The following is an 18,966-nucleotide window of genomic DNA, read 5'->3' on the forward strand; positions in this document are numbered from 1 at the left end:
ACACAACCTCCACTCTGAAACCGCCTCTGCGCTGCGGATAATTTACGCGCGGCTTTCTAGACATGTCCATTCTGCGCACACCGTCCACCCCTTATAGCCACAAGGTTGTCACCTAAAATAAGTGGCTAGAAAGAAGCTTGACTAGTTTTGAAAGCAGAGAGCAAATCTCTGTGAACTGAGGTGTTTACTGAGGTGTTTTTTTCTTCACATCTGAAGTCGAACCTCCTGAGTGTGCCCAGCATGAGAGGGAGTGCCAGGCAGCAGGCAGGTGGCAGCTGGGCAGTGGGCGCTCTCCCTGCACTCAGCGCAGCCCTGGGACTGCCTCACAGCTGCTGCAGCCAAGAAAGGCAGAGCCTGCCGTGGAGTAGGAGCAGCCGCAGCTCCTGCCTGATGTCTCTGGGCGGGTTCACTGCCACCAAAGCTTTTTATCTCCTTTATTGTCCCTAACGGCCACTTGCTTGTATAAATTCTAATAGCATCAGTCCTGACAGCACAAGGATCGCCATGGCGTGTGCTGCCCTGAGCGCCTGCTGAAGCTGCCCCTGAAGCCACCTTCTTGGCCAGTCTGCGTCCTGGGGGTAGGGCTGTGCACCCTTCTGCCTGCGTAACGCTGTCCTGGAGCAGGGTAGGAGGCTACATAGCGCCCAGCTGGGGCACCTAGACTTCTGTTAGCTTCCTCCTAATGTGAGAAGACCTCTTATTTATATTCTTTTGGACAGGACCCTGTGGAGCACGGACATCTGAGCCAGGGCAGTGAGGCAAGAGTGGACCTGGAGGAGGAGAAGCCCCTGTGAGCTGCACCAGGATGAGGCTGGCTACTCTGCTGGGGTTGGCACTGGGATTTACAGTGTTGTTCTCCTTCAGTGCCAGTCAAGGTGCTGACAAGGAGGTGACATCTGATACAGTGAAGGAATCCAGAGCCAGCAGAGCCAAGAGAAGAGGTGGAGGTACTGGAGTGGGTCATGATGTCCTGAAAGGGTAATTATCATCTATCATCTAGAGATGACCCTGTTATGTCTCAATATATCATATTACCGTAGTTACTATATCTTACTGTAATCAGATAATATGAGTGCCTATGTATATATATATTATGTGTGTGTTAGTATTTGTATTATATATGGTGTGTTTTATAACTATACCAATAGTCCTGCAGATTATTAGTAGTGTCTTCAATATTTATATGCTCATATGAAAACCTTTCTTCTGTGGATTGGAAGCAGGTATGTGAATGAAGAAATTATCTATTTCAGTATATACTGAGTTTATATTAAAACCATGGAATTATACCCACTTGGCATAGCTCTGTTCAGGTGCCAGCAGCACCCAGCAGTGCCAGGTCAGTCTAGCACACCAGACCAGATAATAGATGCCAATGTTAGGGGTTTCAGCCTCCAATCACTAGGGTGGGATCTATATAATGCCAACTATGGGATTTAGATGTTGTAGCGTGTGGATTACACAAAAATGGGGAGTGGACCTTTACATCATGGGTAGAGATTTACTTCCCTGATAAGTCTTGTTCTCACTCACATAGGCTTACATGGGACACAGACAGATCACATCTCTTTCTTTCTTTCTTTCTTTCTTTCTTTCTTTCTTTCTTTCTTTCTTTCTTTCTTTCTTTCTTTCTTTCTTTCTTTCCTTCTTTCTCTCTTTCTTTCTTTCATCTATCACTATATCTAATACAGTAAATAATGTAAATGACAGTTGTATATGAAAATGCAAATACCATAGATTGTACAGTCACAAGTTAGGGTATAATGCATGTGATGCTGGAAGACCACACTCTTTCCAGAACGTCATTTATCTGTTACCATGAAATTGCTATGGGACCCCCTGACGGTCTGTATTAAAATGACAGGATATAGAGAGGTTATGCCAAAATATGTCAGCTATGTGCATATTTTTTTTGCTAACAGATAATAAAAGTCTCATGAATTATTTCAGAGAGCATGTGCTTCCAAACACTTTTGTTTAGATCATGGTTGACGTATGTGAACATATTTTATCGCTCTCAGTTGGAATCCCTCTGACTTACCTAAACATTTGGAGTGTCTAAGAGAGGTGCATTCCAGGAAGCAGTCGAGTAAATTTGGGCAAATACTCATTTTCATTATTTTTTGCAATAATAGGGACTGTTTTTTTTTTTTTTTTTTGTTAAACGATATAAAGCAGTTTTTTTAATTCATTGTGCATTTTTTATATACTATGATAGATAATTAGATAGATATATTGATAGATAGATTAAACATAGAAAAAAGGATAAAATAATCAGATAAACTGAAAAATAAATTGATAAATACAATCAATAGGTAGATAAAAAGATCAGATTGATAGTTAATGGATGAATAAATAGATAGACATAGATAGATAGATCGATTAATCCCATGAATAGATAGATGAATGGCAGATAGATGAATTAGTAGATGGTTGAGTAGATATATGGATGGGTAGATTACTTTGGTCCGAACTATTTTGTGCTGTAGGGGGAGCTCAAATGGCTTCCACAAAGGTAAGTTGTCCAGAGTTATAGTTGCACCTCTGTGTTGAAACTACTGAGAAAAAATCTCAGCTTCAGTTCCACTTGTGTTTAAAAATGAAGTATGAGTAATAATGTGCAGTTATTCCTCTGTAATGTCGATGACACTATGAATATGGCTGGCTATAGGAGTAAGAAGATGCACCACAGCTGGCCTATTCATACAGCTGTGTTTTATCAGGCCGTCCGACATACCTTCCAAGGAATTGCCCATAGAGAACTGTAGTAGTAGTCCTAACATAAGAGGTTTTCTTTGTATAATGAATGTTCCCATTTGAAAATGTGACCTCAAGATATAAACACAAGCAAATGCTAAAGTTGATATATTGTAAAGTCATGCATGCCTTCCCGGTCCAGGAAATAGATGTCCCCAGTACTGTCTTCAGAATGCTCAGTAATAGGCTGTACCTGAATAAATTAGGCATCCGAGGCTAGAGAGTGAACTGGACGCTTGACTACAGACAGTATTTAGTTGGAAGCCACAGGTATTTATTGGCTGTGTTGGTTGTTGTGCTTTTATATACCCGACATGGTGTATTATATAGGTTTGTTATATAGGTTCTGATTGTCCATATGTCAGTCACAAATAGTCTATTGCCAGCTCGCATGAAAGCTGATTGTCCGACACCTACACAATTGTGGGATGAGTCATGAAATAAAATATACATAAAGAAAGAGAGAATATAGGAACCTTTTTCAGGTCATGGTCAGCAATAGAACCTCAACCCTTAGGACTGAACATTGTTGTAGGGGGTCTAAGCATATTGAATGAGGCCAACCACACTAATTGTATGTCCTAATTTTTGTATCATGGCACACTAATTATATTAAGTAGCGCAGTGATATATACTCATTGACAAAAAAATGAATAAATAATGCACCCAAATAGAATTGTTGGATTGCTGAAAACCTTGGCATGCAGTTATGTCTCAGGCAGATATGTATATGATTACAGGTGTGGTCTGATTAGACACTGGGTCTTGCCACATAAGGGCATAAAAGTGCCTCCCCACTGCCCTATAAAAAGGTTCTCAGAGACTACTTTGGGGTAGTGTACCTTTTGATGAGAGACTAGTAGACATGCCTCTACATCGCAATAGTCATTTTGCCTAGGTGACAGACTTTGAGAGGGGGTGCATTTTTGGACTGGGAATAGCCTGGTGGTCATTTCAATGAACTGCCCACCTTCTAGGCCCTTCTTACTTAGCAATATGTGCTGGATATCCTGCGGCCACATGTGTTGCCTCTCATGGCAGGGCTTCCAACTGGCGTTTTTCAGCAGGATAATGCTTGCCCACACACAGCAAGGGTTTCCCAGGAATGTCTCCTCCTGATTGAAAAACTTCCTTGGCCTGTCTGATCACCAGATTTATCGCCAATCAAAACTTTATCGGACCAGCTGGGACACCAGGATCTGCAGCTGCAACATCTGTTGGCAAATGTGCCACTGGACACCATATGAAAACTGTATGACTTCATGTCCAACTATATCTCATCCAGGCTAGAGGTGACCCAACATGTACTAGAGCCTCCTTTCATTTGTGCAGTTTTTCCCAATAAACATATTCTTTCACTAATATTGTAATCACTTGCAGATATCATTATTAGTTCACAGTTTTTATTCAATTTCAACAACTCCTTCTTGGTGCGTAATTTTCTTTTTGTCAATGAGTGTAATTATGTTTATAGCTAGTGTAGGGTAAGCAGACTATGATTAAATAAATGTCATTCTATAAGAGTTTCATGACATATTCAAATTATGAAATTATGATGGGTAGACGTGTAGAGCAACATCTGACAATGGAGAACATAGTTTTCAACTGGTTGACACGGAATCTTCGTCCATTGCCATGTTTGGATGCTGTTGTAACGGGCAGCGAGTATAGGACCACCATGTCTGCTAACCAGTTTGACTTTGAGCTATAACTAAGAGAGTCCCCTGGTTTTCACCCTTTTACCCCCATACAGGGATCTGGCCTTCTCTGTAGGATAGCAACCAGCCTACCACCTCTTAGTCCTGGTGTAGTTGGCAGATGATCCACAGTGTTCAGACACACTTGTGTGAAACATCAAAGGAACGGGCAATACTTGTAGTCAGGAAACAGGCTGAGTTCACAGCAGGCACAGTTTGCGTGAATTTGTGAAACTAGTCTGAGGTCAGGGCAGAGTTTGGTACACAGGAGACAAACAGAAAAGCACACCTTCACTAGGGCTAGCAAGCTAGAATACCTAACGCTCAGGCACCACTCCCTTGGTAAAGGTGCCTTAAGTACCCACAGGTTTCCAGCCATTGACTGGCTGAGACACTGGACTCTGGCGGTAGGCCCCTCTGCTGAAGGGCTGTGGAGGGCCAGAGGGGCCCGGCTGCTGGGCATGGGCTAGCTGTGTGCCTGCCCTTGATAGCACAATGGTGGCATGCACAGAGTGCCATCATGACAGCTGTCTAGTTTCCTAGTAGTAACACTGTGAAGGTGATTTGTTCAAATCATTGGCTTAGGGTTGGTTCAGGTTATGCGTTTGTTTTATAATCTTATGTCTGTTGTGCCTATAGACTATCATTAAAGGGGTTGTCCACTTTTTTTTATTGACGACTAGTGTTGAGCAAAGCAAAGTGGAATTTGATCCGAAGTATAGGAAAACTTTAATTCACAATGAATACGAATTTCCTTGCGCTTCGTGGTAATGAATCAGTTTTTCCTAAAATGGCAGCTGCACGTGTTACAAAGTAAAAGTAAGAGGCCTGGGAACGTGTGATCATCCATAATGCCATGCAGCCAGCAAATCCACCGGCAGCCATCCCCTGTGATGTCACAGCCCTATAAAACCCTCATCCCGTGCGGTCTTGTCCTGTGAGCTGAGCATAGGGAGAGACGTGGCAAGCAACCATGCTCTAGGGACAGTGTTGCTGCAACAGTCCAGCGGCCATGTTGGATCCATCCACCATGTTCAGCATCTGGTTTTAAACCGAAAGATTTTAAAAGCAAAATACCATTAGATCTATAGTAGAGAGGGATACTGGACCTTATGGAGAGATCCACATGGGATTATGGTCATCCCTGTTGTGAATACCTCAATTTTATTGCTTTGAGGAAGGGTTTCCTGCCTAAATGCTGTGTAACATCTCTGAGTTCAAAAACTGTTACCTTCTTTCATGCAACCCATTCTCATACAGATTTTTCAGTCAATTACTGTATGTAAAAGTTAATTGTTTTCTTGCCCTTTATTTTAAGTAGACCCTCATGGTGAGTTTTTATATCAGTTTAATTAGACTTTCTATATGAAATATGGATGTGAAAGGGATATTCCCATCTTTATGCCCTAAGGGTACTTTCACACTAGCGTTTTTCTTCTCCGGCATAGAGTTCCGTCACAGAAGCTCTATACCGGAAAAGAACTGATCAGTTTTATCCTAATACATTCTGAATGGAGAGTAATCTGTTCAGGATGTCTTCAGTTCAGTCTTTTTGCCTTTTCAGGACGAAGATAATACCGCAGCATGCTACGGTTTTATCTCCGTCCAAAATCCTGGAACACTTGCCGGAATGCTAGATCCGGCATTTTTTCCCATTGACATGCATTAACCCCTTAAGGACACATGACGTATCGGTACGGCATGTTTCCCGAGTCCTTAAGGACACATGACGTACCGGTACGTCATGTGTTGTTCCGATCACTGCCGTGCGGCCGGCTGTGATCGGAACAAGGTGCCTGCTCAAATCATTGAGCAGGCACCTCGGCTAAATGCGCGGGGGGGTCCCGTGACCCCCCCATGTCCGCGATCGCAACAAACCGCAGGTCAATTCAGACCTGCGGTTTGTTGCGCTTTCTGCAGTTTCTGATCGCTGCGGTCCCTGACCGCGGCGATCAGAAACTTTAGTGTGGCGAAAATATATATTTATCACCCCCCCCTGCACCTCTGAATGATTTTAGCCCGGTGGGAGGTGCAGGGGGGGTGTTGCGGGCGGTGGGGGCGGTGCGGGAGGCGGGCGGTGCGGCAGGCGGGATCGCGATCCCCCGCCCGCCTCCTATTGTGTAATCGTTGGTGTACAGTGGGTATACCAGGGTGCCAGCACATTGCTGGCACCCTGGTATAAACGGCTGACATCGGTGATGCGATGTCAGCCGTTTAACCCTTTCCATACAGCGGTCCGTACGGACCGCTGTATGGAAAAAGTTAACAGTAAGAGGGAGCTCCCTCCCTCTCCGATCGGGGGGCTGCAGTGCATTTGCAGCCCCCCGATGGAGAGGGAGAGAGCCCCCAGACAGCCCCCCAGAGCCCCGTCCTTACCCTTCCCCGTCTGCGCAGTTCTGACCATAACTGAGCAGACGGGGAAGGTTCCCATGGCAACAGGACGCCTGCTCAGGCGTCCTGCTGTCCATGGTGCTGAACAGATCTGTGCTGAAAGCATAGATCTGTTCAGTGTAAGTAAAATACAGTACAGAGCCCTATATAGAGTACAGTACTGTATTATACAGACATCAGACCCACGGGATCTTCAAGAACCAAGTGGGTCTGGGTCAAAAAAAAAGTGAAAAAAAGGTAAAAATCAAAAAACACATTTATCACTGATTAAAAATTAAAAAAATAAAATTCCCTACACATATTTGGTATCGCCGCGTCCGTAACGACCTGATCTATAAAACGGTCATGTTACTTTACCCGAACGGTGAACGCCATAAAAATAAAAAATAAAAAACTATGATGAAATTGAAATTTTGTCCACCTTACTTCCCAAAAAAAGGTAATAAAAGTGATCAAAAAAGTCGCATGTACGCCAAAATTGTAACAATCAAACCGTCATCTCATCCCGAAAAAAATGAGACCCTACTTAAGATAATCGCCCAAAAACTGAAAAAACTATGGCTCTTAGACTATGGAAACACTAAAACATCATTTTTTTTGTTTCAAAAATGAAATCATTGTGTAAAACTTACATAAATAAAAAAAAAGTATACATATTAGGTATCGCCGCGTCCGTATCGACCGGCTCTATAAAAATATCACATGACCTAACCCCTCAGGTGACCACCGTAAAAAAATAAAAATAAAAACGGTGTAAAAAAAGCCATTTTTTGTCATCTTACGTCACAAAAAGTGTAATAGCAAGCGATCAAAAAGTCATATGCACCCCAAAATAGTGCCAATCAAACCGTCATCTCATCCCGCAAAAAATGAGACCCTACTTAAGATAATCACCCAAAAACTGAAAAAACAATGGCTCTTAGACTATGGAGACACTAAAACATTTTTTTTGTTTTAAAAATGAAATCATTGTGTAAAACGTACATAAATAAAAAAAATTGTATACATATTAGGTATCGCCGCGTCCGTGACAACCTGCTCTATAAAATTACCACATGATCTAACCTGTCAGATGAATGTTGTAAATAAAAAAAATAAAAAACGCTGCCAAAAAAGCTATTTCTTGTTACCTTGCCGCACAAAAAGTGTAATATAGAGCAACCAAAAATCATATGTACCCTAAACTAGTACCAACAAAACTGCCACCCTATCCCGTAGTTTCTAAAATGGGGTCACTTTTTTGGAGTTTCTACTCTAGGGGTGCATCAGGGGGGCTTCAAATGGGACATGGTGTAAAAAAAAACAGTCCAGCAAAACCTGCCTTCCAAAAACCGTATGGCATTCCTTTCCTTCTGCGCCCTGCCGTGTGCCCGTACAGTGGTTTACGACCACATATGGGGTGTTTCTGTAAACTACAGAATCAGGGCCATAAATAATGAGTTTTGTTTGGCTGTTAACCCTTGCTTTGTAACTGGAAAAAAAAAATTAAAATGGAAAATCTGCCAAAAAAGTGAAAATTTTAAATTGTATCTCTATTTTCCATTAAATCTTGTGCAACACCTAAAGGGTTAACAAAGTTTGTAAAATCCGTTTTGAATACCTTGAGGGGTGTAGTTTCTTAGATGGGGTCACTTTTATGGAGTTTATAATCTGGGGGTGCATCAGGGGGCTTCAAATGGGACTTGGTGTCAAAAAACCGGTCCATAAAAATCAGCCTTCCAAAAAACAAACGGCGCACCTTTCCCTCTACGCCCCGCTGTGTGGCCGTACAGTAGTTTACGGCCACATATGGGGTGTTTCTGTAAACAGCAGAGTCAGGGCAATAAAGATACAGTCTTGTTTGGCTGTTAACCCTTGCTTTGTTAGTGGAAAAAATGGGTTAAAATGGAAAATTAGGCAAAAAAATGAAATTCTCAAATTTCATCGCCATTTGCCAATAACTCTTGTGCAACACCTAAAGGGTTAACGACGTATGTAAAATCAGTTTTGAATACCTTGAGGGGTGTAGTTTCTTAGATGGGGTCACATTTAGGGAGTTTCTCCTCTAGGGGTGCATCAGGGGGCTTCAAATGGGACATGGTGTAAATAAACCAGTCCATAAAAATCAGCCTTCCAAAAACCAAACGGCGCTCCTTTTACTCTACACCCCGCTGTGTGGCCGTACAGTAGTTTACGGCCACATATTGGGTGTTTCTGTAAACGGCAGAGTCAGGGCAATAAAGATACCGTCTTGTTTGGCTGTTAACCCTTGCTTTGTTAGTGGAAAAAATGGGTTAAAATGAAAAATTAGACAAAAAAATAAAATTCTCAAATTTCCTCCCCATTTGCCAATAACCCTAAAGGGTTAACAACGTATTCAAAATCAGTTTTGAATACCTTGAGGGGTGTAGTTTCTTAGATGGGGTCATTTTTGGGTGGTTTCTATTATGTAAGCCTCGCAAAGTGACTTGAGACCTGAACTGGTCCCTAAAAATTGAGTTTTTGTAAATTTCTGAAAAATTTCAAGATTTGCTTCTAAACTTCTAAGCCTTATAACATCCCCAAAAAATAAAATATCATTCCCAAAATAATTCAAACATGAAGTAGACATATGGGGAATGTAAAGTCATCCAAATTTTTGGGGGTATTACTATGTATTACAGAAGTAGAGAAACTGGAACTTTGAAATTTGCAAATTTTTCCAAATTTTTGTTAAATTTGATATTTTTTGGTGCAAAAAATATAATTTTTTTGACTTCATTTTACCAGTGTCATGAAGTACAATATGTGACGAAAAAACAATCTCAGAATGGCCTGGATAAGTCAAAGCGTTTTAAAGTTATCAGCACTTAAAGTGACTCTGGTCAGATTTGCAAAAAATGGCCTGGTCCTTAAGGTGAAATAGGGCTGTGTCCTTAAGGGGTTAATGTCGGATCCGGCCCCGAGTGTTCCGGCAAAACGGATCTGTTTTTGCGGTCTGCACATTCTCAGACTGCAAAAAATGTGAAAAAGATAAATGCCGGATACGTTTTTCGTAATGACACCGAAGAGACGGATCCGGCATTTTAATGTATTTGTCTGACGGATCAGGATCCTGATCCGTCTGACAAATGCCATCAGTTTGCATTTGTTTTGACGGGTCCGGCAGGCAGTTCCGGCGACGGACCTGCCTGCCGGAATCCTCTCCCGCAAGTGTGAAAGTACCCTAAGCGGAGCCAATGGCTCTCTCCATTCACTTCACCCATAGCACCTGCATCTACCCTAAGTCCAGAACAGGGGTCTCTGACAGAGAAAAAAAGGAAAGGTGGCCAAAGATTGTGCTCAGCTGCTTGCCAAAAGATGTGAATGGAGATGCACATGCATGGCCCCATTCCTTTTTATTTCTCTGAAAGCAAAAACTCCAGCAATGAAGGGGTAAACTTGTTGAGTTTTATTAAGGAACGCGGCTGTACAGATCAAGTGTGACATTTCGGCCACATACGGCCTTTTTCAAACTACAGCAGAAAAACAAAACATAAAGTAGACATGAATTTAAGGAATATACCAGTGGTGGTATATGTACAATGTTAGTGGCAAAATGCAATAATACAGTGATATAAATATTGCAAAGCTTTGGTCCAGAAGTGTGTAGGTCCCGTGGTCCAAGTCAGGTGGAGTCCAAAGAATGGGGATCCATATACACATGTTAAGGAAAATAACAGTCCATATCTTACATAAAATAATATCTCATATCAATCTCATGTGATTTCCTATATATATATATATATATATATATATATACTATACAGAGTTAATGGAGCCTATAGGTAAGCTGCTGTAGTGGCAACCGGTAGAGGTGTGTTCATATACAAGCAGTTGTATACATCCCCCTGAATGTATAGTTAGTTCAATGTGCCCCCATAGTGAAAGAGTTAATAGGATCAAAAGACCCATGTTAGATTGTAGAAGGACCGAAGTAAGGAGACCATTCTGGGAAATGAAATTACCTGGTGCCGCTGGAGGAAGGTGGAAGGACGTGCTCAACAGAAGAGGTGCAATGTAGGAAAAGTGCATGGCGGACGTGGGGAAGCGCGCCCTATTGCTGGAGTTTTTGCTTTCACTGAAAACGGGACGGGAACCCAACTCCTGGCATTTAAGCACAACAGAGTGCCACGCAGTCTTGCTTCACTACTGTTTTTTCTCTGTCAGAGACCCCTGTTCTTGACTTACGGTAGGTGCGGATGCTTTGGGTGTGATCAATCAGACATTTAGACCATATCCTGTAGATATGTCATAAATGTCTAATTTGGGAATACCCTTTTTAAACTGATTAACCAATTAAAAAGAAATGTGAATACATTCTAAAAAAAAAGTATATTTGACATAGTGTCTTATACCATATCAGCTGTGAGACCAAATATTCCCCATGTTTTTTCCATTGCTCATTAACTACTTCTTAACCTGGCCAATTTCCTACAAACGCTCGTTCCGTCAATCTGCTCATATAAAGGTGCTGCCGATCACCGGATGAGCGTACAAAACACTCGTTTATCGGGTGATCCTGTCATTAGTGCAGGCACCTGGGCATTGTTTCTGGGCAGCAGATCGTGCTGACTAAACAGTAATCAGCTTTCCAGAAACAATGCCGTAGCAATCTCTCAACCTCATACTGTGGAGGTGATTGCTGCAAGTAAATGCAACACTTCACCTCCACTGAGCGAGCAGCCGACTGTCGGGAAGGAATGCTTCCTTCCCAACAATCTGCTACTGCTCTGCGCATGTGAGTGGCGGCCTTACCTATATGAGTGTGCACACAGAGACAGCTGTCAAGCACTGATAAGACCACCCATATTCCACGGCACTTTACAATCAGAGGGTAAGTGCACAAATAGTTATATAGGATCTGTTGCTTTGACCACACTCACTACATTCCGTTTTTGTGAGGGTGTTGGTTTTTTAGTCAATAAGGCTCCATTGCATGAATAAGACATTTATATGCAAATTGGGCGTGGAAGAGTTTAGCTGATCAAGTTCTGCAGTCTCTTGCAGTCAGCAGCACATTCAGCATACTGTGGTGCTAGTGATGAGACTTGGGAGTACTTGTAAGTAATGTTTACGTTGGCTGAGGACTTTATCCAGTGCTTAGAATGTGAGCAGCGATTCAGTGTGAACTTTCCGTTCACCCTGTTTAATGACAGAATCAACAGTAACAGTATACGTGATGGGAGATGCTCTCCTTTTTCGAGCAGAAGGGATAGCCCCATCAATTACTAGCAGTGTAAGAGACAATCACAGTTTCCGAGCTATACAAATAGGTACAATATTTGTCCCAGCTATGCAGTAAAGTTTATGTGCAGCTGGCCTGTGAGGTCTTCGGTTTTAGCATGCTGAGAAATGAAGTCATTGATGCTCTCGGTGAACTTTCTTATCTAAACTTTCTTAGTTTTACTAGTGCGGAGCTTTCAAAGTTCTTAAAATGTATAAAAGCTGTTGGCAGGACTCAAGATTGGATTGTGTGGTCCATTACCCGATTCCGTTGTTGGAATAAAACAAAATTACTTGTAACACCTAAGAAAGTCAGTTCTACAGGCATTGTCAATTTATGTCAAATACAGTAATAGATGGTGGCATATGTAGAAGAGAGAGGGGCGAGTTTTGGATGCCTAATCATGGGTCAGCTAACAGGTTGCAATGCGGCGTATTCACTTTCTTTAGGTGCAATGCAGACAGCGATACTCTGTGATGTGCTGTGGCCAAAGTCAGGTTTCCTGGTTGACATCAGCATCCTTTATAATAATCACTTATGAAGGAAGCTGTAATTTTGTAATGTATTTCTCTTACCTTTATTGCTCCTATCTTCTGTTCTGGGCTGTGGTCACATGACCGTGTCCATGCAGCTCACATTTCCTGTGATGTTATGTCCATGGGCAAAGCAACAAAAGGGGCAGTAATAGGGCAATGTCTCCTTAACTATCTGGGAGGAGCTATAAACTATCTAGGTGTTGTTAGGGGCAGTGTCGGGGGAGTGTCTATGTAACTAGCGGGTGGGAGGAGCTATAAACTATCTGGGTGGGAGGGGCTATAAACTAGTTGGGTGGGAGGAGCTATAAACCAGTTGAGCGTTGTTAGGAGCAGTGATAGGGGAGTGTCAATGTAACTATCTGGTGGGAGGAGCTATAAACTAGCTGGGTGCAAGGAGCTATAAACTAGCTGGGTGTTAGGGGCAGTGATGGGGGAGTGTCTATGAAACTAGCTGGTGGGAGGAGCTATAAACTAGCTGGGTGTTGTGAGGGACAGTGATGGGGGAGTGTCTATGTAACTAGCCAGGTGGGAGGAGCTATAAACTAACTGGGTGTTGTTAGGAGCAGTGATAGGGGAGTGTCTATGTAACTAGCTGGATGGGAGGCGCTATTAACTAGCTGGGTAGAAGGAGCTATAAACTATCTGGGTGGGAGGGGCTATAAACTAGTTGGGTGGGAGGAGCTATAAACCAGCTGAGCGTTGTTAGGGGCAGTGATAGGGGAGTGTCACTGTAACTAGCTGGTGGTAGGAGCTATAAACTAGCTGGGTGCGAGGAGCTATAAACTAGCTGGGTGTTAGGGGCAGTGATGGGGGAGTGTCTATGTAACTAGCTGGTGGGAGGAGCTATAAACTAGCTGGGTGTTGTGAGGGATAGTGATGGGGAGTGTCTATGTAATTTACCAGGTGGGAGGAGCTATAAACTAGCTGGGTGTTGTTAGGAGCAGTGATAGGGGAGTGTCTATGTAACTAGCTGGATGGGAGGCGCTATTAACTAGCTGGGTGGAATTTGCTATAAACTAGCTGAGCGTTGTTAGGGGCAGTGATAGGGGAGTGTCTATGAACCTAGCTGGGTGGGAGGAGCTATAAACTAGCTGGGTAGGAGGAGCTATAAACTAGCTGGGTGTTGTTAGGGGCACTGCTGGAGCTGTGGCAGAGTGTCACAGCCACGGTTTTGGCCGTGACTCCTTGGGAGCCGCATACTGTTGCTCGCAGTTTGGGTTGTTGTTTCAACCGCAGCTTGAGGCATGATGTTTCTTGTCTCAGGTGTGGTTGCCGCGGACAAAAGGTGTGTGTGCGGTCGCTATGGAGTCTGTGTGCGTGTATGGATGCACCGATGTTTGTCTGTGTGCACTCTGTGTATTGTGTGGTGTGCACTGACACCTTTCCTGCACTGTGGTTGCCCGTGGCAATGTTTGGTGATGTGTACATTTGGTGGCAGTGTCCCGGCCTTTGGGCTGACTCCCAGGACACGGTTGCCACCCATGTCGTTGCCAGCGGTAACAACCACAGTGTGTTTGTTGTGTTTGGACACGGTTCCTTTAAGTTGGTGTTTTCCCTTTCCTGTGGTGCTAGAAGGGTTAACTCTCTTCCCAGTGTGTGTGATGTCACTGGGGGTGTCTGACCGGTGGGTGTGGCCACTTAGGCCTATATAGCTTCTGTCTTTGGCATGGCTCAGGAGGTTGCTTCAGTCATGCTTTGCTGTAGCAGCCTCCTGTGATTTCTATCTCCTTGTAAGGGCCACCCTTCCGGTCATATGTTATTATTGCGTGATTTGTTGTTGATGTCCTGTGTCTTTGCTTTTTGTGCAGCTATGGATGTCCTGGTCCCCGTGTGTCTTCATGTGTGTGCTGTTTACCTTTGTTTGTGTGGACAGCGTTTGCACGGGTTCCAGTCAGCTAGGCTGAGACAGGTATGTGTGGAACTGTTAGGGTTCACCTGTCTTATGCGTAGTCCTGTTTATGTACCCCCATCTTCATGCTGCTTGGCCAGTGAGACTCCTGCTCCTCCGTTCCTAGGAGGAGTGGGTTGTCTTACCCTGCTCCTTAGCCCAGGGACCGGACGGAGGGTAAGTCAGGGCTCCGAGGTTCCTGCGCATGGGTCCTCCTACCATCAAGGTCGGCCCATGCAGGTAGGAGACAGGGTCAGCGTTAGGGACGCAACAGGAGGTGACCTGCTCCCTAATTCTGTGTTCCTGGCGAGTAGCGACTGGACATCCTTCCGTCACCGCACGGCTGAGGATTTCCCCCATCCTCAGCCATGACACAGAGTAAGAAGTGCCTCATGGGTTTGTTTGGATACAGGAACAGGAAGTGCTACATAACGCATGGAAACCAGAGTGATTGGTACTGTATGATGAATCCAAACTGAAAAAAAAAAAACTTGGGGAATGTGGGAATCTGTTAAAAACGATTTTAATCCTAGAAAACCGCTTTAAAGTAGACAATTACAGTGGATGTGGGTGTAAGATGTACAAGGCCTGTAACCTTTACTTCTTGGAAACAAATGCTTACAGAGATAGACACAATCTGAATATGGTTCCAAATGTGTGACTAAAGGCAATGATTGACATTCTGTTACAGTCTGGATTCTAGTCCGTTGCTGCATTTACCATTTTTCTGTTACCAGTGGAAACAATTTACAAGTTTATTGTCAGCAGTGGGTTAGTTAGATTTTCCAGCATTAGATTATTATACATTGTTACAAATAAATTGCCATCCCACACCCTGCCCAACTCTTATGTTCCCAGCCACACCCTCTATGATTCCCCTATGTTCCAGATTACTCTTTTTTTCCAGCTTGTCTATGTACCAGACGATATCCTATGTAACACTCCCTCCCATCACTCATTCCCTATATCTCTTGTGTCAGACCACTCCTACTCCAGCTCTGACATCTGTTGTCAATAAAACAATGAGAAGGAAAATTTCAGCATCAAATGTCTAAATAAAAATAAGGCACAGAAAATGATTACAGAGATATGTTGATGTTGACATATCCTCAGGACGACAGGGACCAGAGCAGTATCGCAATGGCAGTAATGATTTTTTTTTTTTTAAAGGGAACCTGTCACCTCCCAAAACCATCCCAAGCCGCCAGCAGTGCCTGCGTGTAGCCAGCAGTGTGTTTCTGATGACGCCTTGACTTCAAGCATGTGTGGAGAAGCGCGCCGGCAGGAAATAAAACAACGTTTTCAGTACTTTTGCTGCATCTGCCTTCAGGAAGAAAGGCATCATCAGAAACACACTGCTGGCTACATGCAGGTACTGCTGGCGGCTTGGGATGGTTTTGGGAGGTGACAGGTTCCCTTTAAAAAAAAAATAAAATCATTACTGCCATTGCGACACTACTCTGGTCCCTGTTGTCCTCTACTTCCTGGTCCCTGCTTAGAATTAGCTGCTTAGTCAATCGATGGCACTATTTAAAAGTGTTCTTGGCAACATATTATCCATGGCTGGTACAAACACGCAAAAAAAATATTCTTACTGGAATAAGCTAAAATCATTGTGTTCATTCATTCGAGCACCAACTTCTTCAGTCTCCAGTATCCAATGCACATTTGCAGCAAATAGGCATGTCTATCAAGGTGAGAGGAGTTCAAATAACCTTTTCTATACCAGAAGCATCACAAAAATCTTGATTAGTTGTTGCCTCTCCTGAGATTATATCCACCACCAATGGTGCCTTCACACGCTGCGGATTTTGTTGCAGAATTTTCCGCGACTGAAAATCTGTTCTGTTCACTTGAATGGAGCTTAGCCGCGCCCACGCTAGTTGATACTAGTCGTGACGTCAGTGGGCCGGCGGTAAACAGTGAGAAGGCCGCGGCGCTGCTGGAGCGCCGCTGCCTTCTCAAACAGCTGATCGGCGGGGGTCCCGGGTGTCGGACTCCCGCCGATCAGAAGCTGATGATCTATCCAGAGGAGAAGCAGGAGGAGCAGAACCCCTTTAAGTGAAGTATTTTTCCAGGAACCAAGATCTTCCTATTCACTGGACTATGCTAAGAGAGACTCGCCTTGATTGTTGCTGAGCTGGGTTACTGCTGGAGAGTACCAGAGAGTGCCAGTATAGTTCTGCATTGCTATTTTTTTGGGTGTGGCACTGTGGGAGATTTATTAAGACTGGCACTTCATATAACAATATTAAACTAAAGTGAGTTGGAGTAAAATATGCCAAATTTCTTAAGGGGCGCATATCTCTTAATAATCTGGTGCCTCATGGGCTGTGTGCTATGAGCAGACACAGATTTGCTCTATAAGTTGCGCAGTTTTCTTTTGTCAAACCCACAGGGATCATTTCCCTCTAGTTAACCATGGCCACTTCTCTCACCCCAAAAAAGAGAAGAGTGTCCCTAATTATTGCTGAAATATGATGTGAAATAATTTGCAACTTTTTGTACAACACAAAACAGGTCTAAATCACTCAAAGGGGTTGTGTGGGCTTTTAATGTGTGGGGCGGGGTCCAAAACCCTACTGATCAGCTGTATGAGGAGACGGCGCGCACAGTGCGCACAGTGCGCACGTGCTATCTCCCGCCTCTCTTCCTGTTCACCGCTGCTTTGTCATAGACAGCAGCGGTGAACAGGAAGAGAGAAGGGAAATGGCATGTGTGCGCCGTCTCCTCATATAGCTACCGGGTGTTGGACCCCCCGATCTGATATTGATGACCTATACTGAAGATAGGTCATCAATAGTAAAAGCCAGACAACCCCTTTAATAAATTCCCCACACTGTTTCCATACTCCTTGGACATGATAATGGGTGCACCCTCATTTGCCACATCCAGACTGAATATGCATTCACATTTCAGCATGCCTATGGCTAGCCTCATTATTGATATGTAATTCGGTAGACCCATTTTATTCTAGAACACCTCAGAGATGCAAACAAACTGGCGAGCAGATGTCTTGTGCCATAACTAAAAGAGGTTTCAAGGGCGGTAACTTTATCTCTTAAGAAAACCTCTTTAGTCATTGGAACTAGTAGTGAAAATGATGTAGTGTATCATAAGGTAAACTAAATGGGATAATGGCAGTGATAGTGGATTACACTCTTATTTTAGGGTTTGTGTACAGTGTAGTGAATATACCATTACAGCTACCTGTTTAAATACCCAGTGTGATAGGGAGCCAACAGTGAAACATTCTGTAGAAGTGTCAGCTGAGTTCATCACTCAGACTCATGGTTGGAAATTGTGTTTTCTGCGGTACTTTTTGAGGGCTGAGGGCTAAAACACAGAGACCAGATGTCAGATAAAAGTGTATATTGAAATATGAACACGTGCACATATACACTGGCACCATTTCACAGGTAAAGGCTTTTTCTGGTGTTTTTTCTATAGGATTCTCAAAATACCTTTAATCACACATATTTTAAACAACTCACTAACAACACATAAAAAAAGTCTTAAAACATTAGTGCTAGTGTGTTTTTTTAACATGTTTAACACTTGGCTTGTAATAATAATAATAATGATAATAATAATAAGAGGCCAGTTTTTTTCCAGCCAAATAAAAATGGGTGTCAATGGGCTCAAAGGGGCCTTAAAAACATACAGAATGGATGCTCTCGATGCCCCCACTGATGCTGTTCTGATTCTAGCTGCTCTCTAATTCCTGTCCCAGCTTGACACACTGGAAATGCCAGAAAAGGCTGTTGAAAGTCACTGTCTTGGGTGGGTCAACACCATGGCCAGTGACTGGCTGAATGGGCCTTTCCTGTCATTTCCACCTTGTTGATCTGGACGTGGACTTGAGCAGTGGCAGCAGCAGGTGATCAGTTATTATACTTTTTGTTTATATTTGTAAGCCCCTCTAAGTCCATTGCCATCACTTTTTATTTGTTGGGAAAACCCCTTTAATACTTTTTTGGTCCACATTTTGTTCATCTGTTGCAAGTTTTGACAACTGTTTGCCCTCTACTTGCATCTGAAAACCTTAGGAGGGATATTTGTGTTGTATAAAATGATGACATTGCCATCTAACCCAACATTGGGTTAGAGCTGCCGCTCCTTCTAAGTTTACCCTGCCCAGCGGCTGTAGTGACCTCCCGACGGGATTTTCAGAACACTACTGGGAAGTCAATGTAGGTGCTTTTTACTGCCAGACATAAATAATATTATATATTTAGCACTGTTGCATGCCCAGTAGAAGTACGTAAGGCAACATATGCACTGAAGTACGTAAGGCAACATATGCACAGAGAATTTTCAGAACAATTAACAAGAGTCTAACTAATAAACGTATTGAGGAACATCACTGGAGGGCTTCATGTTTGGATATGATTGGTCTTTTTGTTCTGCAATCTTTATTTGAAGAGAAGAATTTACACAACAACCAAACAGTTAATGTAACATAAAGTAACA

At 43.2% G+C, this 18,966-nt stretch overlaps 1 protein-coding gene across 1 annotated transcript in view; it reads left to right on the forward strand.

The window, feature by feature from the left end:
* Window positions 1-346: 346 nt before the first annotated feature.
* The window catches only part of FBN1 (fibrillin 1), a 249,299-nt gene continuing 230,679 nt past the window's right edge, over window positions 347-18,966 (forward strand). The window contains exons 1-2 of the mRNA XM_044279629.1: window positions 347-625; window positions 720-978. Coding sequence (XP_044135564.1) covers window positions 806-978 — 173 coding nt within the window. The 5' untranslated portion in view covers window positions 347-625; window positions 720-805. The remainder of the gene's footprint in view (window positions 626-719; window positions 979-18,966) is intronic.

The sequence above is a fragment of the Bufo gargarizans genome, chromosome 2, assembly GCF_014858855.1.
Source record: "Bufo gargarizans isolate SCDJY-AF-19 chromosome 2, ASM1485885v1, whole genome shotgun sequence".
Taxonomy (NCBI): Eukaryota; Metazoa; Chordata; class Amphibia; order Anura; family Bufonidae; genus Bufo; species Bufo gargarizans.